General features: G+C 40.0%; 1 protein-coding gene across 3 annotated transcripts in view; it reads left to right on the plus strand.

Annotated features, from left to right (window-relative positions):
* Nucleotides 1-16,225, plus strand: part of KCNB2 (potassium voltage-gated channel subfamily B member 2) — a 440,763-nt gene extending 424,538 nt beyond the window's left edge. For all 3 annotated transcript variants that reach the window (XM_029591464.1, XM_029591462.1, XM_029591465.1), the window contains exon 3: nt 11,657-16,225. In XM_029591464.1, coding sequence (XP_029447324.1) covers nt 11,657-13,702 — 2,046 coding nt within the window. In that variant the 3' untranslated portion in view covers nt 13,703-16,225. The remainder of the gene's footprint in view (nt 1-11,656) is intronic.
* Nucleotides 16,226-26,110: the final 9,885 nt, after the last annotated feature.

The raw sequence follows: 26,110 nt of genomic DNA on the forward strand, positions 1-26,110 counted from the left end.
AGAAAGACATAGTTTAATGGAACAAAGTCAGCATGGCTTTACCCAGGGCAAGTCTTGCCTCACAAATCTGCTTCACTTTTTTGAAGGAGTTAATAAACATGTGGATAAAGGTGAACCGGTAGATATAGTATACTTGGATTTTCAGAAGGCGTTTGACAAAGTTCCTCATGAGAGGCTGCTAGGAAAAGTAAAAAGTCATGGGATAGGTGGTGATGTCCTTTCGTGGATTGCAAACTGGCTAAAAGACAGGAAACAGAGAGTAGGATTAAATGGGCAATTTTCTCAGTGGAAGGGAGTGGACAGTGGAGTGCCTCAGGGATCTGTATTGGGACCCTTACTGTTCAATATATTTATAAATGATCTGGAAAGAAATACGACGAGTGAGATAATCAAATTTGCAGATGACACAAAATTTTGCAGAGTAGTTAAATCACAAGCAGATTGTGATAAATTGCAGGAAGACCTTGTGAGACTGGAAAATTGGGCATCCAAATGGCAGATGAAATTTAATGTGGATAAGTGCAAGGTGATGCATATAGGGAAAAATAACCCATGCTATAATTACACGATGTTGGGTTCCATATTAGGTGCTACAACCCAAGAAAGAGATCTAGGTGTCATAGTGGATAACACATTGAAATCGTCGGTTCAGTGTGCTGCGGCAGTCAAAAAAGCAAACAGAATGTTGGGAATTATTAGAAAAGGAATGATGAATAAAACGGAAAATGTCATAATGCCTCTGTATCGCTCCATGGTGAGACCGCACCTTGAATACTGTGTACAATTCTGGTCGCCGCATCTCAAAAAAGATATAATTGCGATGGAGAAGGTACAGAGAAGGGCTACCAAAATGATAAGGGGAATGGAACAACTCCCCTATGAGGAAAGACTAAAGAGGTTAGGACTTTTCAGCTTGGAGAAGAGACGACTGAGGGGGGATATGATAGAGGTGTTTAAAATCATGAGAGGTCTAGAACGGGTAGATGTGAATCGGTTATTTACTCTTTCAGATAGTAGAAGGACTAGGGGACACTCCATGAAGTTAGCATGGGGCACATTTAAAACTAATCGGAGAAAGTTCTTTTTTACTCAACGCACAATTAAACTCTGGAATTTGTTGCCAGAGAATGTGGTTCGTGCAGTTAGTATAGCTGTGTTTAAAAAAGGATTGGATAAGTTCTTGGAGGAGAAGTCCATTACCTGCTATTAAGTTCACTTGGAGAGTAGCCACTGCCATTGGCAGTGGTTGCATGGAGTGGACTTGGTTTTTGGGAACTTGCCAGGTTCTTATGGCCTGGATTGGCCACTGTTGGAGACGGGGTGCTGGGCTTGATGGACCCTTGGTCTGACCCAGTATGGCATTTTCTTATGTTCTTATGTTCTTATGCCATTTAACGCTTGAAGAGAAGCAATGGCGCAGGACTCTCGGACTCTGTATTGTGGCAAAAAGGGTCATCTATTAGCCCAAAGTCCAGAGCGTCCGGGAAACTCTCGGGTCTAGGTGTCTCGGCGGATATGACCCTAGGCTGTATCAACCCTGCTTCCCAATGTACAGTACCAGTAACCCTCCAATTCTCCAGGGAATCCCTCACAACTCTGGCCTTTATCGACTCCGGAGCTGGAGAAAATTTCATCCTAGCCGAACTTGTCAAGAAGTTACAATTTCCGGTGCTTCCATGCAAACCTCCACTTCTAATCTCCTCTATTCACGGGGATCCTATGCCTGGATGAGTTTCTTCCTGTACAGCCCCTGGGATCCTCTGGACTGGAGTACTCCACGAGGAGGAGATCTCCTTCTCAATTCTCAACAAGGCCGTCCACCTGGTGGTGTTGGGTGTCCCATGAACTCGTAAGCACTCTCCTACCATCTAATGGAAGACTCTCCAGATTGCCACGTGGGGGGCTGAGTGCTTTTCCACTTGCCATCAGGATCTGCCTTGACCACGGCTCCTGCTTGCTGCCACTACTCTGCCATTACCACCTCAGAACGCCGAATACACAGACGTCTTTTCAAAGGAAAAAGCAGAGACATTACCCGAGCACCGCCCTTTTGACTGTGTAATCAATGTTCTTCCTGACACAGTTCCTCCCAGATGCCGGGTATACCTGTTGTCTTTTCCTGAAACCCAGGCAATGTCCCAATATATCAAGGAGAACCTAGATTGGGGCTTCATCCGACCATCCACATCCCCAGCAGGCGCTGGATTCTTTTTTGTAGCCAAAAAGGATGGCTCATTGAGGCCCTATATTGGTTACTGGGGCCTCAACTCCATTACTCTCCGGGACCGCTATCCTCTCCCCCTCATCCCTGAGCTCCTGGATCAACTTCAGGGAGCAAAGGTCTTCACAAAATTGGATCTGAATCAGACCAAAATTTGGTCTGAATCAAGCCTGGAGATGAATGGAAGACCACCTTTAATATGCGTGATGGCCACTATGAGTACCTAGTGATGTCTTTTGGCTTGTGCAACGCACCAGCGGTCTTCCAAAACCTAATGAATGAAGTGTTTCGAGGCATGCTCAACAAGTGTGTGATCATCTACCTTGACAACATCCTGATCTACTCCAAAGACCTGAGTACCCATCGTGCTGAAGTTCACCTTCAGTGTCTGAGAGACAACCATTTATTCACTAAATTGGAGAAATGTCTCTTCAAGCAGGACTGCTAATCAAGCATCGGACAAGCATCACCGGCTGGCTCCTTCATTCAACCCAGGGGATCGGGTGTGGCTCAGCACCCACAACACATTCACTTTCGGGTCCCTTCTATGAGGTTGGCTCCAAGATACATCAGCCCATTCTCTATTAGTGAGCGGTTGGGTCCCGTAACATATCATCTACGTCTTCCTTACAGATGCATATCGCCTTCCATGTGTCTCTGTTAAAGCCACTGGTGCTTTCCGCTTTCCACACTACTCCACGCAAGACTCTGGAGGTTGCTTCTGGGGAAGACCCAGTCTTTCAAATCAAGGAGATCCTGAACGTAAGAAGAAGCCAGAGACATTGGGAGTACCTGATCTCCTGGGAGGGGTTCGGTCCCAAGGAGAATTCCTGGGAGCCATCATCAAACATCCTGGATAAATCCCTACTCCGATATGGTAATCACAAAAGGAGAGAATACAGATCCCCTAATCTTTTACTAAACACACAAATCTATAGGGAATCTTATATCATAGTTATGAAAACTTTAATATATCTCATTAATACCAGTTTACATCATTTTTCAATAACACATTTACAAATATGCATTAAAAAATGTATTAATTAATTGCACAAATGCAAACTCACAACTATTGGTACACCATTAATACAAAACATGTGCAACATAATATATTTTACTGCCTCACCATAGCATCAACTAATTAACAATTGACAATCAACATCTTAAAATATCCCATTCCAAATAGGGATGTGAATCGTTTTAGGACGATTAAAATTATCGTCCGATAATTTTAATATCGTCTTAAACCGTTATGGAACACAATACAATAGAGATTCTAACGATTTATCGTTATAAATCGTTAGAATCGTGAGCCGGCACACTAAAACCCCCTAAAACCCACCCCCGACCCTTTAAATTAAATCCCCCACCCTCCCGAACCCCCCCCCCCCAATGACTTAAATAACCTGCGGGTCCAGCGGCGGTCCGGAACGGCAGCGGTCCGGAACGGGCTCCTGCTCCTGAATCTTGTTGTCTTCAGCCGGCGCCATTTTCCAAAATGGCGCCGAAAAATGGCGGCGGCCATAGACGAACATGATTGGACGGCAGGAGGTCCTTCCGGACCCCCGCTGGACTTTTGGCAAGTCTCGTGGGGGTCAGGAGGCCCCCCACAAGCTGGCCAAAAGTTCCTGGAGGTCCAGCGGGGGTCAGGGAGCGATTTCCCGCCGCGAATCGTTTTCGTACGGAAAATGGCGCCGGCAGGAGATCGACTGCAGGAGGTTGTTCAGCGAGGCGCTGGAACCCTCGCTGAACGACCTCCTGCAGTCGATCTCCTGCCGGCGCCATTTTCCGTACGAAAACGATTCGCGGCGGGAAATCGCTCCCTGACCCCCGCTGGACCTCCAGGAACTTTTGGCCAGCTTGTGGGGGGCCTCCTGACCCCCACGAGACTTGCCAAAAGTCCAGCGGGGGTCCGGAAGGACCTCCTGCCGTCCAATCGTGTTCGTCTATGGCCGCCGCCATTTTTCGGCGCCATTTTGGAAAATGGCGCCGGCTGAAGACAACAAGATTCAGGAGCAGGAGCCCGTTCCGGACCGCTGCCGTTCCGGACCGCCGCTGGACCCGCAGGTTATTTAAGTCATTTGGGGGGGGTTCGGGAGGGTGGGGGATTTAATTTAAAGGGTCGGGGGTGGGTTTTAGGGGGTTTTAATGTGCCGGTTTTGCGATTTTTCGATTTTTCGATTTTTCACGATTTTTCACGATATTTTACCCCCCCAAACGGCAACAATACGATTCCTTCCCCCTCCCAGCCGAAATCGATCGTTAAGACGATCGAGGACACGATTCACATCCCTAATTCCAAACACACACATTCATACCACAAACACTCCCCACCCAATAAAACCGCCACACAAATTTGAAGAATATACCACTCATCTAATTCATCACAAAATATTTGTGCTTCATTCCTCACTGATTGTATACCACCACCCCCTTGTTATAAAACTAGTCTAACACAACCTCAATAGTTCTTATCATATATCTTTACAGTCACTTTCACCCCTTTACAGTTTATCAGACAAAGTCTTATCCAATAACTAAACAAAAGCACTCCACTGCCCCAACAATTTTTTTAACTATCTTCATATAGGAACGCTTCACCACGTCCCATCTTCATATAGGAACGCTCCACCACATCCCAACAAGGAACCTTGTTTCGCCACAGCTTCTTCAGGGGCCGGATCACTCCTAACTCAACAGGAAGTCGGTGTTACCTTCCAACCTCTTGTACAATGCACAACTTCGAGGCAAATCAACTACTGGTTTCTTACGAAAACAAAATTAAAAAGAAACATTAAACAGATAATCCCGCCCAACATTATCACGATAACCCCATACAATCCATAACTCACTTCCTCCACAGATTTAACAAGAGCAGCAGCTATTCACCACATAGATGGTACCTCAACCTGAAATAAAAATAAACTCTTAAAATTCTTCAAACGAGTACCATTAATCACAATTATATATAAATCACATATGCTAATGTAACATACCTCTAGGAACTAGGGCAGAGAAATGTTGAATCATCATTGTGACATGAAAAGACTGACAATAGAGTGCTGTCTCTTTAAGAGCTGAGGGGGGGGAAAGGAGATTCAAAATTTGATTGTATTGAGCGTGTGCGAACAGATCACTGCTCAGCCTGAACAGAGTTCCTGCCCTGCTCTGAACTAATAAATATTATCTGTGCTGATTAAGGTTCTCTTTTCTGGAACCCTGCTGTGGACGACTTGGGAGTAGTTGAACTGTGCCCTGTCAGGATTTGAAGCTCTTCTTTCGGATAGAGGCTGCTGTATTGTGGATTTGGCAGTTGAAGCAGCAGTACTGACGCCCTCTTCAGCTCTAAATTCAAATGGACACACAGTAGGGTACAATCTGGGACTTTGCTTGTTCAGAGACTGCTTAAGGTCGGGTGCTATATCACATGCTGACTCTGGTTGAAATACTTAACATGAGTTTATGACAAAGTTGAGTTTCCTCTTGTACTATATACATGTTTTTATATGACAAATGCAGATGCTTAGGAAGTGAACAGATTTATTTCAGTCATTCATTCCAGTAAAGATAAAACTGTTACTCACTAAAGAGCGTGTGGATTCATTTCTGATACTGGGTTGGGAATCAAAGTGCAGGTTTCAGACACAAGGAGTCAAAGAAAATTGAACTTCAAGGGTTACACTAACCTTTCACAAACTTTCAATGTACTAAACACATTTTAACATACTGATTCCATCTTCCTTTACACAATCCAATTCGCGTGTACCTATTACAAAACAAAGTACACAAGAATAATGCCTCCTTCACAAATTTCCACACTGCTCAAGTTGACTGGAAAATAATATCACATACCAATCTTACCTTTACAATTATCAAATTCAATTTGAAAATTCCCAACTCTACACCACAGTACAGCAGGACAGCCAGCTCCAACCAACGTACGACTCTCAATACAGCGAATCAGAACACCACGGCGAAGGTAACCGAATGGCGTATAATTGCGCATTATAAACACATATTCAACCACACCCAAAGCACCACCCCATAGAACGCAATACGCAGATCCAATCAAAGCAAACCACACTCAACTACCTCAACAGTGTGCAACAACGTACCCATTCACAAGCCAACATGCAAGCGCACACCCAAAAAAACCCACATACTATCTGCCCATAGTACGTCACTACGTACCACACAACACAGCCATCGCTCAATTAACCCACTCGTCAACCACAGAAGCACAACAACATCATCAAAACCACTTCACACAAATCCGACTATAAGTCCACAATGCGTCACTGTGTCCACAACACAACCACCACTCAATTAACTCACTCGTCTACCAAAACAACACGATCACATCACCAAAACCGCACCACACAAATCCAACTCTAATCAGCCCACCAAACATTGCAACCACACACACACAACTCCACCATTAAAATCTATCCACCACTCAAAAACCAGACCAGACTTTTTTTTTACCTTTGAGGGACGTTAGGCACCTTGGCCCTTTCACGTTCTCATGGGAACATTGGGGACCCGTGTTAGCAGCCCGATGTTCCCTCAGGAAAATAACTAAACCTCCCTCAAATGCATTAAAATAACAGGGAGGACATTTTTCAAAGTCAACCATTTTATTTTATTGGCATTGGATTGCCTAGCATAAACTGCTTTGAATGCATTAGGAAATTTTATGCATGCAAAGAGGTTTATTTCATGGGGGAGGAAATCCTGGTATATTGTGCGATATTGCGCCATAATGCCACAATATGGTAATATTGCGCAATAAACTGCATTTAACACACGTTACCTCCTGTTTAACTCATGATCTTGCCATATCACAACTTAGTATATCCATCTATAAGTTAGCTATCTACACTAACAGTGAATTTTAAAAGGAGTTACTCATGCAAATTTAACATACTATCATAGCGATTTAAAAAAAAGCCATTTACACGCGTAAAGTGCACTTACACGTGAATATCCTATGGACATTTCAATGAGATATATTGTAACATTTTTCAAAAGCCCACTTATACAGGTAAAATGCATTGGTATCCTCCGATAAGGGCGAACAGGAAAGGGCGAAGATCAAAAAGGCTTCAATAAAAGAGCGCTGTGAGCAAAGGCGCGGCATAATAAAAGCAATGATGAAGAATGGCGAACCTCATAACGGCAATGAGATTAAAGGCCTGTGCTAATAGAGGCGGTGATGAATATGGGTACCTCTAATGGTGAAAATGACAAATTATTGCAACAGGGAACAGGCAATTATACTGATATTATTTGAAAGCCGGCACCTTGCCAAAAAAGGATCAAGGCTTAACTTCCTAGCTAAACCGTGCTGTGACTGATGGAGCTTTCTAGTTTGCCAGAGTAGCGAAATAGACTTTTTTTTTCTGCAAACAACGTTTCTTATTAACTTTTATTTATTTTGGGCCGTATGAGGATGCAGCAACTCACATTTTCAGATGCCTGGCTGTGAGCATTGATCGGACAGTTGCCTGTCACATCCGGAAAGCTCTCCTTAGAGAACACCACCCCTATTTTTTTTTTTTTGTTTCTGTTTGGTGCTGCCAGAATTCAGGAAACAGCTTTTCCCCTGCCCCCACTTCCCCAGTGCATCAGTGAGACTTCTTAAAGTCCAAAGGAAAAAAACAAAAACAACAATATAAAGAAAGATAGATAGGGTGAGAATAGTATTGTACTGGCACCCTATTTAATGAGAGAACAAAATAGATTGTGAGACCCTTTTACCAAATCAAATTATCAATATCATACCTATACACAGCATCAGCACTCAGAAGCAAATGACTGATTTTTTTTTTAATTGGATTAGGAAATATGATTTCAAAAAAAGCAAAAACAATGCTGAATTGCTGACAAATCACCAATTACTTGCTTGACCTTGCTTTATATTGGGCACGTTTGTAAAATATCTTTTCCCCCAGTACATCTTGGAAGCCTTGTTCTTTAATTATTACGTTATTTGTTACACACAGAAAGACACCTGCCTAGTTAGCAGACTTTCTTTCTTCTTGCTACTGTTTCCGATCCCTCCTCTCATCTAACGCCCATTACCTCTCTGTCCTAGTTCATGTCCCAGTCATAGGTAAAGTTTTTAAGTAATTTTAACTATCTTATTATTTGTAATTGAATTTTTTATTGTATTTATTTCTACTTTCTAACTGCTTATATAAAATTTTGTATTAAGTAAACCGTTAAGATAGAACGGTGTTCTGGGTAACGGTATATAGAAATTGCATAAATAAATAAATAAAGGCACATCTGTCTCTTCTGCTGTACCCTCCCTCCAGAATGACCAACCAGTCTCTCGCTCTCTCTCTCTAAATCCAGTCTTGACTCACTTTTTTTACGGCTTTTGAGCGCTAATTGTAGGTTTATCATTCCATGTGCACTGGTTTCTTGTGTTGTTCACTAGATCTTTGCCTGTAAGGTATTTGGTGAAAGCGCTATGTCGTAAGGTGTTTTTAAGTGACTTGACTTTATTAGCAAGTTTTTTTCTTTATTTTTTTCCCCCTTCCTTTTCAAAGGGCACCCCAAAGATATGCTAGCGATACTTAGTTAACTTATTCCAAATTCGCCATTATTCACCATTAGAGATGCCCATATTCATCACCACCTTTATTAGCACGGGCCTTTAATCTCATTGCTGTTATGAGGTTCTCCGTTCTTCACGGTGCTCTTTTATTGAAGCCCTTTTGATCTTTCCTGCTCGCCCTTATTGAAGTAAACCAAGTGCATTTACACAGGCAAAACCCAATTTTTAGTGTGCAACTGCATTTTAAAATCAGGCCCTGTGTTTTATTTGTAAAGGATGATATTTCACAACTTCCTCCTAAGGTGGTTGGGATTTGCATTTTAATCAGTCAATTGTCTTCAAGCATTCATTCCTCTACCTTAAGCACATAAAGGACAGGTTGCACTTCACTCAATGGATTAAAAAATAGATGTTCCTTTAGTTTAGTTTATTAGACTTCTACCACTGTTCAGTAAAAACAAATAGTATATGTGCATGGACAATAAATGAAGTAAATACCAAAAAATACTAAAGCACTTGGAAAGCCAACTCAGCTTTGTGTTTCTTTTGATCCCAATAGCATGGGCCTGACAGCTATCTCTAATTTAGTAGAAGATTGTGTCTCTTGCTAGCATTAGGAGGACATGTCAAGATCCATTTGTTAGGGCCAAGGCAATGTTAGTTGCTAATCTGCATCGGGAGTGAATGCCTAATAGCCTCATTCACATGCATTTACATGTGATGAGCGCTATTAGATTCACTCTGCCTTGGATGCACGTTGAAAATGCGCTAATCCCTTTATTGCATGAGGGGATTGATTAGCGCATATTCTACCTGCATCTGACTGCAGGTTAACAGTGTGCTCAGCTGCCCCATAGAAAGCAAAATTGCTTTCCTGTATTAAGTGTCTTTGATAGCAGCAGTGCAACAAGCCACACAGCTCCTTGGGGTGCTGTTCTCTACATCTTTCTATGTAAGTTTAACTAACTGATAAACTGAGTAAAAGGTCTGGTGCTGCATAGAAATTCTCCACTCATTTCTAGAAAGGTTTGGAAATAATCTCCTCACCAGCAAGAGATGGATTCACATGACCAATGCGTATGCCTCATTGCTTTTGTCCTTAGAAATCAGAAAAAGGAGGACTGCAGAAAATTCCAAGTCCTTCAGTTTTCAAAAGTAGTATTTATTTTTATCGTACAGAAGATGCATAGACTTTTATTTCAAAAAGACTCCTGAGGTTCAAGAAAATTTAAAATCAGCAACTCAAAATGTCCCCAACACGGACACCGTGTTTCGCCGAGGAAGGCTGTGTCCGGAGGGACAGAAAGACATTTGTTCATGCATTGTAAAATAAATGCAATTTCACAATGTGGGCAGTGGAAAGGCTACATCTAAACCCTCCCTCTATCATGACCGCCCCCTCCCTCCCCCCGGAAACTTAATTTATTCCAAAGACTCACGCAGCTTAACATTCGATAACAGTTTTATTGGATGGATAAATTAATGGCCGCAACCCATATGAATTACAGTAACAAGCAATAAATATAACAACAAGCGACATTAGTATGATAATACAACCTGGTAAAAACTTTATTAACCTAACTACTAATTAACTCTTAGTGACCAGCGCTCCCCCACTACCAAGTGCTAAGCGCATAATTCTGCTGAGGCGCATGCACAACCCCCCGGCCATAGAAGCCGGGCAGCTGCCACTGACCCCTGGCCATGGAAGCCACCTGAACATAGAAGTCAGGGTCGTTTGGTCCAAGCGGACACCATGTTTCGCCAAGGAAGGCTGTGTCGGGAGGGACAGAAAGACAATTGTTCATGCACTGTAAAATAAATGCAATTTCATTATCAAAAAGGACAAAACAAAAACAGGAAAATGCACAGCACAAAACATATCAGCATGCCTATCATAGTTATTCTGATGCATGTCAAAAGTTTGTGCAAAGTACAGCTCCTTCCAGGAACATTTTTTAAATGCTATATCCATCCAACATAAGTGGTCACAAAATATAAACAACTGACAGTCAGGACATGGAACATGGACCTAACCCCCTTGATAGTATTTTGGTCCTCAGAAATCACCCATTACAAGTAAGCAATTTTGCTTAGCAGTAGTAGCTGCTTGAAAAAAAAAAAGTTGCACAGTGAGGAATTCAAATAAAGAAAAGTATATGACATAAACTAAATGTCTGTAGTCTCTCCTTTCTTGTTGTTTATGTCTAATCAAATAAGATTTTTAGCCATTTTCCCAAAAATTAATAATGAATGTAGATGTATCGTGCCCATCAACATTCACTTTCTCATTATTGTATAAAATAATAATAATATTGTATATTTATATTGCTATTACTATAAATCTGTTTAATATATGAACAATATCATTCCATGTAAATGAATACTGCATTAATATACTTGCCATTTTCTATAATAATTACTAATAATCATAATATACCTTAATATGCAGACCTAACCTTGCAGTGGGGAGGGTCATTTTCAAATAGCCTGCATAGCAGTCAAGTCTGTGGGTGCGCTTACTCTGGTGATTGGCTGAGTATGCGCACACATTCACATGCGGTGAAGTAATACCTCCTCTTCAGCAGGTTGTAACCTATGCGTGTAAATTTATGCACTTTTTGCACACTTTTACATGCACAAAGCCCAAGACGATTTTAGAACTGCCATTTGTGTGCATAAATCTGGTTTTATGTGCATAAATGGCTTTGAAAATGATCCTCTTAGTGTTAAGAATGTCTTTCTTCTTGCAGTTCAATTCCAATACGCCTATTAAAAATACAGAAAAGCATTTGCAAATCACTGATTAAAGTAACTACAGCCATTTGAGACATCTTGCTAACCTGGCTTTTTGTTTGTTTGTTTTTCAGATTCTGGCCATTATATCTATCCTGTTCATCGTACTGTCAACCATTGCTTTGTCCCTAAACACACTACCTGAACTTCAAGAAATAGATGAGTTTGGACAGCCAAATGACAATCCACAGCTAGCACATGTGGAAGCCGTTTGCATTGCTTGGTTTACTATGGAATACCTTTTGCGTTTCTTGTCATCACCCAATAAGTGGAAGTTTTTTAAAGGTCCCTTAAATATTATTGATTTATTGGCCATTTTGCCTTATTATGTCACCATTTTTCTCACAGAGTCCAACAAGAGTGTGCTGCAGTTTCAAAATGTCAGACGTGTGGTTCAGATATTTCGTATAATGAGGATACTGAGGATTCTTAAACTTGCAAGACATTCTACTGGTCTTCAATCACTGGGATTTACTCTGAGAAGGAGTTACAATGAATTGGGTTTATTGATATTATTTTTAGCAATGGGAATAATGATATTTTCCAGTCTGGTTTTTTTTGCTGAAAAAGATGAAGATGCTACAAAATTTACCAGTATTCCTGCATCTTTTTGGTGGGCAACCATAACTATGACTACTGTAGGTTATGGCGATATTTACCCTAAAACACTATTGGGTAAAATAGTTGGAGGATTATGTTGTATTGCTGGAGTGCTAGTGATTGCACTGCCCATACCAATTATTGTGAACAATTTCTCTGAATTCTACAAAGAGCAGAAGAGGCAAGAAAAAGCAATTAAACGAAGAGAAGCTCTTGAGAGAGCTAAAAGAAATGGAAGTATTGTCTCAATGAATTTAAAAGATGCATTTGCTCGCAGTATGGAACTGATTGATATAGTGGTGGATAAGCCTGTAGATGGAACCAACAAGAAGGATAAACTTAGTGATAACCATCTATCCCCAAGTCGATGGAAATGGGCCAGAAGAACAATGTCTGACACAAGTTCCAACAAATCATTTGATAACAAATATCAAGAAGTCAGTCAACATGACTCTCAAGAGCAGTTGAACAATCCATCTTCCAGCCCACAACATCTGAATGCTCAGAAACTGGAAGAATTATACAATGAAATTACTCAGTCTCAGGCTAATATTGAAGCTGATTATCAGAATCAGTCTATCAGTTCACCTGCATATAAGGAAGAGATAGAAATGGAAGAAGTTTCCTCTCAGAAAAATCAGTTATCAGTTGTTGCGAGCAATGTAGTAACAGATATCAGAAGTATATCTAGTATTGATAGTTTTGCCAGTTGTGCAACTGATTTTACAGAAACAGAAAAATCTCCTGTTCCACCGTACCTTGGTAGCAATCTCCAAATGCGATTTTCCCTTCCTTCTGTAACGGTAGAAGACAGTCAAGGAACTAAGAGTTCTCCATTTTCACCACTTTCTACAGATTCAAATTTCAGCCCCAAAAATTTAATTTTTGAATATATCCCGACTGATACTGATGAGAATATTAACACCAACAACTCACAAACTATTGTCCATGGTTCTTTGCAGTCTGACAATGTATCAGAAAGTCCAAAAAGTTCTTTTAGGGGAAACAATCCGTTAAAATCCAGATTTTTGAAAGTTAATTTTATGGAAAACAGAATGGGTATACCACAGACTCCACCAAGTATTGCTACGCCACTGCCAGTAGCAACTTCGGACTTTGCCACATCTATGACTCATCTTAGCACTATTCATTTAGAAGAAAATTCACCCCTGGGAGAAAGGTTAGATACTGACACAACAAGTGCTTACCAGGGGTCAAACTTTCATTCTCTTTATCCCAAACAAAATCGTTTTACTTTCTCTTCAAAAGAGAGATCAAGTTTCACTGAAATAGATACAGAGGAAGATGAAGAGTTCTTGGAGATTCATGGTGCAAAACATGAAAATCAGCAAGACACCAAGGCAAACTGTTTTGGAGATACGCACAGTGATGGCCAATTAACAGAAGAGACCAGAGTTATCTGCTCTTCACCTAAAAACATGGGTCACAATTGCACTCAAGACATTTATGTTGCAGTGGGTGAAGTAAAAAATGACAATCAGGAAAGATATAAATTGTGAAATCCATTTATTTATTCCAGATATTCATTCAGATCCTGGTGAATCAGATTATTGTCCACACATGAAACCAGCATGTGACTAGTTATAAAAGCAATAAAGACTTTTTTCTTAAAAGCACCAAGGTTGATAATGCCTGTAAACTGAACATGGGAAGCCTCAAAGAAGTGCATAGAATGTTATTTTTGCATGGCATGAAGAGTTGACTAGCTTAAGTACAGTTTAACTATAGAACTCAGAAATACATTTTTAACATTAAAAAAGACTCAAAAGCAGTGAGTAATATAAAGAAAGCTCTATTAGGAGTCAGTGTTCTGCAAACTCTGACATTTTTTATCCTTTCACTTATTATTGTAGACAGATTTTAAATTTTTCTTAGCTACAGAGAATTTTAGAATTTGCACAAGAAAAGATTAAATGTCAATGCATGCATTCAAACTGATGAGAAATAAGGTGCTTTCAGATTGAAAAATAATTGCATATATTTGTACCTAATTGAGGGAGGAAAAAGTTAAAAGTAAAAGAAAACATATGGAAAACAAGTTTACGGGGGCACAGGTACTTCCTTCACAGCATGTTGCCTGGAGGATTTGTACAGACTTACGTTGCAAAATTGCAACCTCTATTTAAAGCATCTCATGTATCATGCCTTCAGTTATAAATCTCATACTTATACTTGTTGCTTTAAATGAATAGGTTTTTAACTTATTGTGCTGTATATATTGCTTTTTTTTTTGAAGAGGGTTGCATAACATTTGCTAATGCACTTGTAATTTTACAATAAAATATGAGCGTAGGCAAGATTTAATGACCAGAAAGTGAAGCACGAAGACTGATATTTTATACCAAACTTGCCAAAATTGTTTTGATAAGAGCAATGCCCTTATTATTACATTTTAAAATAAATAAAAACACTATTTTTTTGAATGGACAATTGTGTGCCAAGTGGCCATGCATACAAATATATTCTGCATAAGTTATATGCTATACTTTTATCTTGCACACACTTTAAATTCTTCCACACTTTTGATTTCTTTTTTCCTTTGATTTTATGGTGGTTGCTTTACCATGATTCCACATGGGCACTGGAGCAGGCGTTCTCCCTTATTTTACTCAAACCAGTTCAAAAAGAAGAAATGGCTTCCTTCTCTTTCCCCTTGGAAACTATTACTTCAGGCTGGCTGAAAGAATACAAATCTCCATCTTGCAGACATTATTCTCATGATTTTTTGCAGACTTCAGAATCTTGCAAAAAATATGTCCCCATGAATATCCCAGATTGCATTCATCATATATGTGTTCATATTCCAAATGTAAACTGTATGAAATCCCCAATATAAATGATAACTTCATTGTTTGGCTCTTTGTCTCCAGAAGGAAATAATTTATTCTTTTGTAGCAAAATAATTTTTGTTATGAAACTGTCTAATGTAACAATAGATTCCATTTAGATTCATGCTACACTTGACCAAATAGTAGGCAGATAGAATAGATTTGTTAAACATGTAAGAAAGAAATCTCCATTAACCCTTATACAGGGAAAAAACAAACAATAACTCATAGCTCAGATATTGACAGGGTAACTATGGCAGAATTATTAATTAATTTCGTTAGAACGGTATCTGGTCATTAACTCAAAATGAAATTGTCATTCTGGTCATTAGTTGCTGTATAAGTACATTTATCCTCATTATTACTACAGATCTCTTACACTGTGCTTAAATGCTTTTTAAACATTTGTTTCACTATTCCAGACCCTAGTTCTACAATATTGGTTAGTTCCCTATATTTATTTCAGTCTTGATTTGTAGAATTTTTCAGTGAATCTTACTAAGTGACAGTCAACTTTTATATACCATGTTTTGGCCTGTATTTTCTGTGTACAGTTTTGCAAAGTCAAATAATCACATTTAATCTGCCTCTAATTTTCTAGACAATGAACTGAAGTCTACCATATTACTGTCTGCCGTATCTGAAATTCTTTCAGGAAAGTGCACAACTGATATAATCCTCTATGAAAATAATGTATACAAATCAGTGGAGACACTAATTCTTTCTTAGTTATAATCAGGGCACCTAGTTTCCTGTGATTCTGCAGCCGCATAATCTGCCCTTTTTTGCTGCAGAATGTAGTTCAGGCTGTAGAAACATGGGAAAATGCCCAGTGACCTAATGCTGATATCATAAGTCCCCCCCACATTCCTCTCTCTCTCTTTCTCTCTCTCTCGGCACTGTAGGTTTTGGCTGAGCACTCTACCTGCCTCCCTCCTCCCCTGCTATTGCTGGTTCAGTCTGGGTGCTTTGCTTCTCTCCTGATGCTGTTGGTTGTGGGCAAGGCTACCCCATCTCTTTCAGGTCACTCTGGGCTATTGCTGCTGTTGAGGCCAGCTGGTGCTAGGAGGCAGGCAGCAGTGGCAACCTTGAAACAAACTGGAGAGAGGTGAAGGTGGGAAGCTTGGGAGGAAGGGAGAAATGAAAGGGAAGGAAGGAGAGAAATTGGGAGGTAGCAAGGCAAAGCTGGGGAAAAGGAAGAAGTTAGGGGAAAGAGGAGGGAAGGGAGTAATGATGGAGAGAGGGAAGGGTGGGAGAGAAGGAAGACAACGGGAGGAGCAAACAGGAAAGGCGGAAGAAAACTAGACAGACTGGGGAAGAGTGGCAGAGTAGAAGTACCTGTGGGGGGGGAGGGGGGGGAGACAGGCTATGGTGAAAAAGCGGCACAAGCGGAGAGATAGGAAAGAAAGAAAAAGAGAGGAAATGGGAGAAATCAGAAGAAATGAAAAGTAAAGACAACTGAAATGGAGAAATGAAGAAACAAGGGTTGGAAAGTTATTTCTCTTTCTAAGGAAATTATTTTTAATAGGTAATGATTTATTACAGTAAAACTTGGCCCTTTTTTTGCACACTGAGAAATTTAAATTGTATGCAACTTCATCCAAATGTTACAAGGAATTACTATGGAATCTCAGAAGGTGTGAAGAACTTACTAAGTCTCACTGCACAAACTATTTTTGAGCTGCTGCAGGAGACCAGGAACCTTGGTTATTCTGTACACATAAAGAAGAACACTCTGCTCTGCCTCCGACGGTGTCCATACCTTTCTTTCTGCATTGTTAAATACAAAGTGTTGTAGTAGGTCTGGCATAAGGTTTCCCAAACCTCTCCTGGTGATCCCACAGCCTGTTGAGTTTTCAAGATATCCACAATGAATATGCATGGGATAAATTTGCATACACTGGAGCCCTAGCACATACAAATGTATCACATACAGTATATATTTATTGCATTTATGGTCATGGAGGTCAATAGGAAAGGTTTTAAGAAGGCCTGGTCAAGGAGAAAACTGTATTCAAGAAGCAGCACCAGATAATACATTGAATTATTTACTTAATGATGACTGCAAACCGAAAATTACTTTAATTATTTTGTTTTACTTTCTGTCATTTGATAGATGATAATAGGTACAATATACATTTTTCCATAGACTTTATATGTTTGAAATACTGTTTGGCCTCCAACTAATTAAATTTCTATGAAAATGAGAATATTATTGGATTCAATGTTTATTAGCATAATAGTTACATTATAGGACAATCTTGATCCCACATTTAGTACTTTTAAAAAAAATAATGGATTCCAAAACTACAAACTTTCTGAGCAATGCAATATTTTAAAAAGGTATCAATTACTGGTATAATGTTATATATACTATTTAAAAAAAAATTATGCCTATCTTTGCAGAAAGATAGTCCATGTAAGGACCTGATCTACAAAAATAACTGAAAGGTATTTGGTTGGCCACTTAAAACCTTAAGTACCTTTAAGTCTGCTTAAGCAACCAAGTGTATTTTGTTGAGTATGGCTGTAAATCTGAGTACTGGCAACATGAGTGATTTATTCATGATCACATTATCGCTGATGGAAAAGAGAGTAGAATCTATGTTCTTTCTATGGAACGATACTGGCATACACGATGGTTTGAAATTTATTTTACATGAAATCTAAACCTGTTTGTTCTAATGTAATTTAATTTTGTTGATATTTAGTTCCTTGTTTGTAACCATAGAAAAGATTGGGCATATAAAAAAGTAAATTTTGGAAGAAAAGTAGCTTTTCATCTACAAACAGAAGGAAGAGCCAAGAAAACGCAAAGGAGAAAATATGTAAGTATACATTGTATACCTGATATTTCACTTTTCACACAAACATATAAATAAGTTTACCCCCGGACAAATCCAGTAATAACAAAGCTATATTTAAAGCTTAACACAACCCTTTAGGACTACACGAAGCAGTTTGCCTTGACCTCTGCCCGGATAGTTGAGAGCAACGAGTCATTCTGTGCCATTTCATTTATGTCACTTTTCTGAAGAAGCCCGTGGGACTGTTGAATAATAAAATCAGAAGAGAACTGCATTAAAAAAAAATATTAGAGGATCTACATGCAAGCTTTAAAAGACAATGGCGTCCATCATGTGCTGTACACTGTTTCAAAAGTCTAGTAGGAATACTCAAGTTGTCAAATTACAATATTTTATTTGGTTTTATGTATCTTCTGATCTTCATGACACATCAAAGCATTAAAAGGAATGTAATCTGACTGGCTCAAGCTGTGTATGTGATGTCATTATTGACGTCATATTCAATATGGATCGACTGGACTGTGTGTTTGCATGAATTAATTTGAGTTCTGATAAATCGCAAGAATTCAGCCTAAAGGATTTCATAATTGACAACTTAGAAATACATTTTTAATTAATACAGGGATGGTATTATTTCTTATTGTGAGCACTTTAAAAATATTATTATAATTAATAAAACATAAATAAAGAGTGCAAAGAAGATGTAATTTTCTTTTAGTTAGCAGGCAGAGGTGGGTGAACTAGTGTTGATATGATGCTCCTTTCAACCAAAGACGATGGCATCTAGTGAATGAATACTATAACAGCCCTTTTTGCAGCAGACAATAATTTAAAAAGCAAACGAAGATATAAGCATACTTCTAAAATCAAATGAAAAATGGGAGGAGGTAGAGTCTAATGGTTAGAAGACTTTATATTTCAGGAGAATGCGCAGTATATCATGAGTCTGAGTCTCTTTCAGGTTCTTGGGGAACTAATATGGAAACTATGTCTTCACTAAAAGAGTGGAAAACATATGAAACAAAGCCTCTCAATGGAAGGGGAGGGGGGAAAATGACACTGGAATTGAAAAGAGAATTTTAGTCCTGAGGAAATGAGAATAAAACTCATCAATATTGATTGAGGATATCCTGAAAAACAGACCTGCTTGATGTGCCTGAGGACTGAGTTTGTGAAGCTATGATCCAGAGCAGGGGTTGTCATCTCTGGCCCTCAAAGGTCACCAACAGGCCTGATTTTCAGGATGCCCACGATGAATATTCATCAGATATAAGGGAGTACACATCAGCCAAGAACTGGGTTAATTTGCATATTGTGGTTACTCTAAAAACCAGCCCTTTTGGCAGCCCTCAAGAACCAATGTTGAAAAACCCTGGTCTAGTATATTGCAGAAGGTGGAAAATGGGTAGTTTGGAAGGACTTGGCACTTTTATGTATCATTATTTTCTCTGTTCTACATTTTGGTGTAAATTCTATTTACTAACTAGCAAGTTAATTTTGAGTAGCTTTTACAGTTAGAGCATATATGGAAATATATAAATATTGTTCTACCTATGGGTCTGATGTAATAAAGGATTTTCCATTTCATGTCTATGGTATAGCTGGCCTAAAATGGAGAAGATGTTTTTTCATGCATCAGGTCCTATTTTAGCAATGGGCTGGTTTTCAGTTTATAAAGATGATACATTATCCAAAAAGAAAGAAAATACATAAACAGAAGAAATAATGATAATGTGGGGAAACACCATATCAAAAGGGAGAAAACTCCACATGCTCAAACTTAATGTGAACTAGCCATGTGCAGCAGGGAAAAAAAATCATTTCATTTTAAAATTTGTTTCATGGGGACCCTAATTAATTTCTTTAGTTTCAAAATGAAAAAAAAACCTGTTTTTTAGATCGATTCATTTTCGTTTGCCATTAAAGTCAATGAGGGAAGCATAACAGGTAATTTTTTTAGCCTATATTGGGCTTCAGAATAAGGGTTTTGTTATCAATTATCTTAAAACTTGTGGTATGAAATCAGCAGGAAGGGGAAAGTACTCCAAGGTACCTAGAAAAACCGAGGAGACCGGAAAGTGGCATTTAAACTGGCATTAATAGCCTATAACTCTGTAAAAGGGCAAAAGGGCATTGGCAGGATTTCATCGAGTCACTGTAAGAGGAACAAAGAAGCAGAAAAAGAGGGAAGAACACCCCAAGGCTCCAAAAGAGGGCGTCAGCAACAGTGCATAAACGTTTGATGGCATCTCATGTGGCAAACTGGCATTGAAAGTGACATTAGCGCATCCTATGGCAGCATGAAGGGGGACAAAGCAGAAAAGGTGGCAGTAAAATCTCCAAGACAGGCACTGATAAAGGGGCCAAGCAGCACAAAGAATGGCTGGAAGGCTCCAAAACACCAAAGAACTCCCCCGGCCTCCTCAGACTGGCAAGGTGTTAGCTCTGGTGTAAGACAGCAAGACACAGTGGCAAAGAGAGCTCCAAGGTGTAAGGTCTGGGCATGGAAGCACAAAGACCCCCAAGATGCAGGGCGGAATTTAGCTTTTCTTGTAGAATGGGTTTGCCGACATGTGAAGATTATTATTACACTTAGTACATCACCAAGGTTTCTCTAATGATTGTGGGGTGGTTTTCCTGGAAAGTAGCAAGAGCTGCTTTATTTAGAGACCATTTCCCACATCACTGAGCTGCCCTCAGCTTGTTCCATTTCCTGGTTTTCTGGTTTTTGCATGAAATATCTGACACTACTCTAAGTTTTATCACAGTCAGAACATTGAAATGGTCATGCTTGAGTACCCTTTCTCCTTCCAAATGAGGACTTTTTGGACAAAAAAACACCTTCCCATATTCCGTACCTTAACACTGGCTGTTGCACTTCCTCATTTATTCGTTTTGCACGAGTTCCCTCTTACTACTTTAACCTTTTATGGTTAAAAGTAGTAAGAGTCAGTTCAATAAATGGTTTCTCTTGAGCATGTTTTGTCTTGTACCAGAAGTTCTTCCTCTGAATGAAGGCTTTTTTTTTTTTTAAACAACCCCAGTTTCATCAAACATGCAACAGAGTGGGAGAACCAGGCTGCGATTGTTGGAGGAAAGGAAGAACCATAGAACAGATTTTGGGCTCTGATAATGAAAACTGTGTCTTTTTTTTTTACTTCTTTCAAATGTTTGTTTTGGGGACAAAATCCCCCAGTATAACAAACCAAGAAGAGATCAAGTGTGGGGAGAACACCTCAAGGCTCCAAAAGAGGTTACCAGCACAGAGCAATGAACCTTTTATGGCACCTCACATGGCAAACTGGCACCAAAAGTGACATTAGCACCCTAAGGCCAGCATGAAGGAGGAACAAAGAAGAAAAGGTGACAGGAAAACCTCCAAGGCAGGTACTGATAAAAGGGCCAAGCAGCACAAAGGGTGATCTCTTCCTGGTTTGCTAGACTGGGACTACTTTTTGGTTCTTCCTGGCATTGCCAGTGCCAAACTTACCAACTTTGGACACATTTACATTTATTTTATCTGCTCTGCCTTTTCCTATCCATGAATTGATTGTTTTTATGTCACTGGGGGATGTGAAGATTACAATAATGATTTACTATTTTGCATTGGTATTGTAATGCTCACTGACAGTGCCAGTACCGCACAGCTGTGTGAAGAACTCAGAGAAACTGCTACATTGAGTGTCACACTGTCTGCTCTGCACTACTTCTCTGACACAGACAGGCTTCACAACACAGCCTGTTATGCTGCACTCTCTGCCCTGCCCTCAGTGCTCACTTATGCCCACTACCCACACTGTGCCCGCTGCCAGGCAAATGGAGAGTAAATGACTAATCTCAAGTGTGCATAAGGCTTCAGTCACCAGAGAGGAAAAACAGAACAGCAACTGCAAGTGAAGCAACACAGGTCTGCAATGAGACACAGATATTGTGATGCAGCACTGCCTCGCTGCTTTCCTCTCTTGTGCGACTGAGTAACTGCTGCTGGCACAGTGAGACTGTAAAATATGCCACAGCAAAAAACTTTAGAAAAAAATTAAGGGAGAACTCAGAGTTATGCTTTCACACAGACAATGTCTTGAGAAGCAATGTAGAGCAAATCTCTTACATTTTCAGTCTTCAAGATCAGCATGACAGCGTCACTGTACCCTGGCTGCAGACTGGCAAATTGCTTCGCTGTGGTACATCATTCTTCTTGTCTCCTTGTCAACATGCTCATCCTCCCCTTCTCTGCTGACTGCCTGCTCTACACTGTATCAGTCTCTAACTGTACACGTGCACCTGTTGTTTTCCTATGATTTCTATGAGTCCATTGATTATAATGGCTTATAGAAATCATTCCACTTAAAACAAATGAAATGAATAGGATTTGTTTAATTCATGGGGCCCCTACAATTTGTTTTGGGGCCCCACAAAAGAAACAAATTGACCTCTTTTTGTCTCATTTTTCTATTTTGTTTTAAACTAATGCGCAGGCCTACTGTGAACATCCACTCTATGACCAAAGGTAAAGCCTTAATTCCATACACTGTTTCCCAGTACCTCCCAAGGAAGAAACCTACCAATCTCATGCTCTGCCCATCCTCAGCTCCCTGTGACTTTCTTCCATATAGGCTGATATAATTAAGGCACAATAAAATGGGCCTTCATTGCATGTTAACTAACACATGATAATAGCCCCTGTTAATAACAGGCAAATGAAGTTCAACTTAAACAGCACACAAATGTAATTCAGTAAGGTGGCCATTATCACAGCAAAACTTACCTACACCTTCCTGAGATGCAGTTAAGTTTCTGGTAATAATGGTTGTACATTGAAATTAGCACATTTTCACATGTATTATTTAGCTATGCAAGAATAGGTAAGGGGCTGATTTACACAATCATGGAGTCCACTATCTATGTTTGCATAAATCTTGCCATCAAGTTCAGAATAGCTAAATAACAAGCAAAAGAAATGGCAATTAATACATTCAAAATTTTACAAAAACGTGACAGTGAGAATTATTTGTTGATATATATAGCATGTGTTATACCTGTGAACGTTGCCATTCGTTGGCCCTATTTATGGGTTGGTTCTATTCTTCCCTTCAAGACACATCTGTTTCTCCCAGCATTACATTTTGTTTAATGATTTTTTTTTCTGACTTATAAAACTTAAGTGAAACAAAATAAGCATCCTAATTGTCATGTTAAAAACCTGTTGCATTATCTATTATGTTTTTCACACCTCAAACTGCAATAATGTTTACTTCAATAACTTAAAAATCAAGCAATTCTCAAAAAAGGAGATGAAATTTCTAGACTAAACAATAATAAAAAGACACCACCCACAGTTCACATAAATATAAATATTGAGGTTGATCTTCATTAGATGGATAACATAATAGTTATCTGTTTAAATTGCTTACTTCACTAGATTTAGCTCATATCTGGCTATATTCTAGCCAGGTAACTAATCATCCAGCTAGAATTTAGCCAGATAAGAAGGGGATGGGTGGGAGACTTTTCATGGTGGCCCAGAGTTAGTCACATAAGTTATGTGGCTAACTCCAATATTCGGAGTTAGTCATTTAACCAATGTGGCTAACTCTGGATAGCCCATAGGGCTGCCCGAAAATTAGCCGGTTAGACATAAAAACAAAGCGTGGACACTCAAGGAAAACTCCATGAACAGATAAAACGTGCCAGTATTTTTTAATAATAGAAACCACATCATAGGTATGAGATGAATACAGTAATACACATACAAATTCCCCCTCATGGTCAGGTTTTCAGTAATTCAACATTAAATCCTGCTGAGCAAACCGTGTTCATTTAAAACCACTCTTAAGGCAATACAGTGGATATCCTCTTGCCAAAAACCGACTCCTCAATTCTTGAGCTGCGATGAGAAAATCTTGCCTGCCAGAACAAATAGATTGCAAACGCAGAAATTGACTAATAGGTATACCAAGTTTTAAATGGTAGGAAATGAAAACTTTCAAACATCTGACAGTTGATCCTGTCAGTAGGCTTCTTATACAAACAAGTCTTTACTCTCATGTGCTCCCTTGAAATTATGATATCAAGAAATGAAACACTCATGGGGGTCAAAATGGGCTGTAGATTTCAGATTAGGGTAAACAGAATTTAACCATTGTATAAACTCCAGAAATAAAGTTTCCCCTTCATGCCAGATGAAAAATATATCATCAATATAGCGTTTCCAACAGATGGCTTAGGTATAGCATCTGTTGAAACACTATATTGATAAAATATAGTGCATTTTAAGGTGGCTGGGCATTCACCTTAACATGCATTTTTGGCATGCAAGTCAGCATCATGCCTCAAATGAAGTGGGGCAGGTTCTTGGTTGTCCTTTAGGTTGATTGCAACCAGCATCCTGCCATCGGGTTCAGGTCTTGGGCACAAACAGACGAGGCAGAACAGCTCTTGTAGCAAAAAATATACCCGGTGCACAATCAGCATGTTCTAGCTCCTTATAACAAATTCTCTTCTCTCGGCAATCTTTTCTACAGCGAAAGCTGCATTGTTGCTATGTCCCCAAAGAAGCAATCAGAGACCACAGCCCTTCAATGACAAGAGCACGAAGATTTAAAAGAAGAAGGAGCCCACCAAGCCCAGTTCAATTGTCACCAAGCTGATGCATCATGGAAGCTCATAATGCATTATCGCCTGATCCAGCTCAACAGTTCGCTGAACTACATGCTCCACAACAAAACAACACTATGAACTGGAGAGCCTTATGTCAGAGCTGTATTGGCAAGAATAGACACATGGCACAGAATGATTATGACAGGGTATGAGCTAAAACCATGAGCAAAGTGGCAGCCACATTGTGGTCTTAAGCACTGCTTGGCCGCCAGTAGACTTTAGTATTGCCTGGCCCTAGCAGCAACACAAGTAGTGTATGTCTGACCAAAGTAAGGCCTCAGCTGACAATTCCTCCTGGTGCTTTAGCATTTCGGATTCTAGTTCAGGGTCCAATAACAGTGACAAAAAAATGGCTTTGGCCACTGTTATGCAAAATGTTTTAAAGTTATTCAAGAAAAAGAGTGTGGCCAGCAAAGGCAGTTCACTTGGGATTGTGTGGAGTGGTGACTTACAGTCTGAAAAGAGGCCATCAAACCCAGGGCTAGTCTCTATGGCAAGTAATAAAAACTCAAGTCCAAGAGGGATGTCCTAAGAAGGATGTTTTGTGTGGGGTTAATACTCTTGCATGTGCGGAATCCTGTAAGCTAAAAAAAGAAAATTTGGAAGAAGGAATTTATTGACATCTTCTCCCTACTCATTAGGGACCAGGATGGGGAGAGTACTGATGCAAAAGACAAAGACTCAATGGGAAAGTCTAAAGACTAAAAAATGAATGTTTTAAAAACAATTCAAAACTGGGTCTTGGCATGCCATATTTTCATGAGTGTCGTAGTCGAGAAGGAGTTCGAACAGGCACCTTATCTGATTAGGTATCTTGATGCTATAATGGAAGTGTATAAGCTTATTGGAGGCTGGGATTAGCTCAATTATGATTTCAATTTTAGGAGAAGTATGACCGAAGTTAGCACCATATCTTGGAGACATCAAGTACTTGATCTTTGGCTCAATGAGATGACCCCACATAAGTCAAATAGCACTGAAAAGTCACCTTATCCCAATAGTGATGCCAGGGACAAGGCCCTAACATTTAACGCATTCAGGCAGGATATGTGCAGGAAGTTCAACACTGATAACTGCGTGTGGGTGCACTGTAAGTTCGGATATAACTGCAAATTTCAGTGCAGGGCACCCAGCCAATCTGTGCGCCAGGCACCATGAGATCGCCAGCATCAAGTCCCTCATGTATCCCAGAGCGCCAATGGGCCTAGCTCCATCCCCAGAGCATTGAAGCCATGACACCATGGCTTGCGTGAAACCCACATGTTATAATTAGTGAGGTTTGGGTGGACCCTTGGACACTGTGGCAGCTGACCACACCCACGGGGGGAAGTCCCGTGAGGGGCCACAGGTCAGGCTCAGCTTAGGACACACAAACACAGAGATTGGTCTTTTATTAGACAACGTGGTGAAGCCACTAGAGGTGGCAGTAGTGAGCAGCAGAAGTAGCCCGGCAGGGCTAGTATCCCTCAGGCGCTGGAACAGCGACTCCTCCAGTAGCAGTGCTGTAGTGGAAAGAACTGAGAGAATTACAGTGGAATATGCACAAAGCCCCAGTGTGGAGAACCCCAGGATAGGGAGAGCAGGCCCTCAAGGAGCGAGTACTTGATCCCTGAGA

Source organism: Rhinatrema bivittatum, chromosome 2, assembly GCF_901001135.1.
Source record: "Rhinatrema bivittatum chromosome 2, aRhiBiv1.1, whole genome shotgun sequence".
NCBI lineage: Eukaryota > Metazoa > Chordata > Amphibia > Gymnophiona > Rhinatrematidae > Rhinatrema > Rhinatrema bivittatum.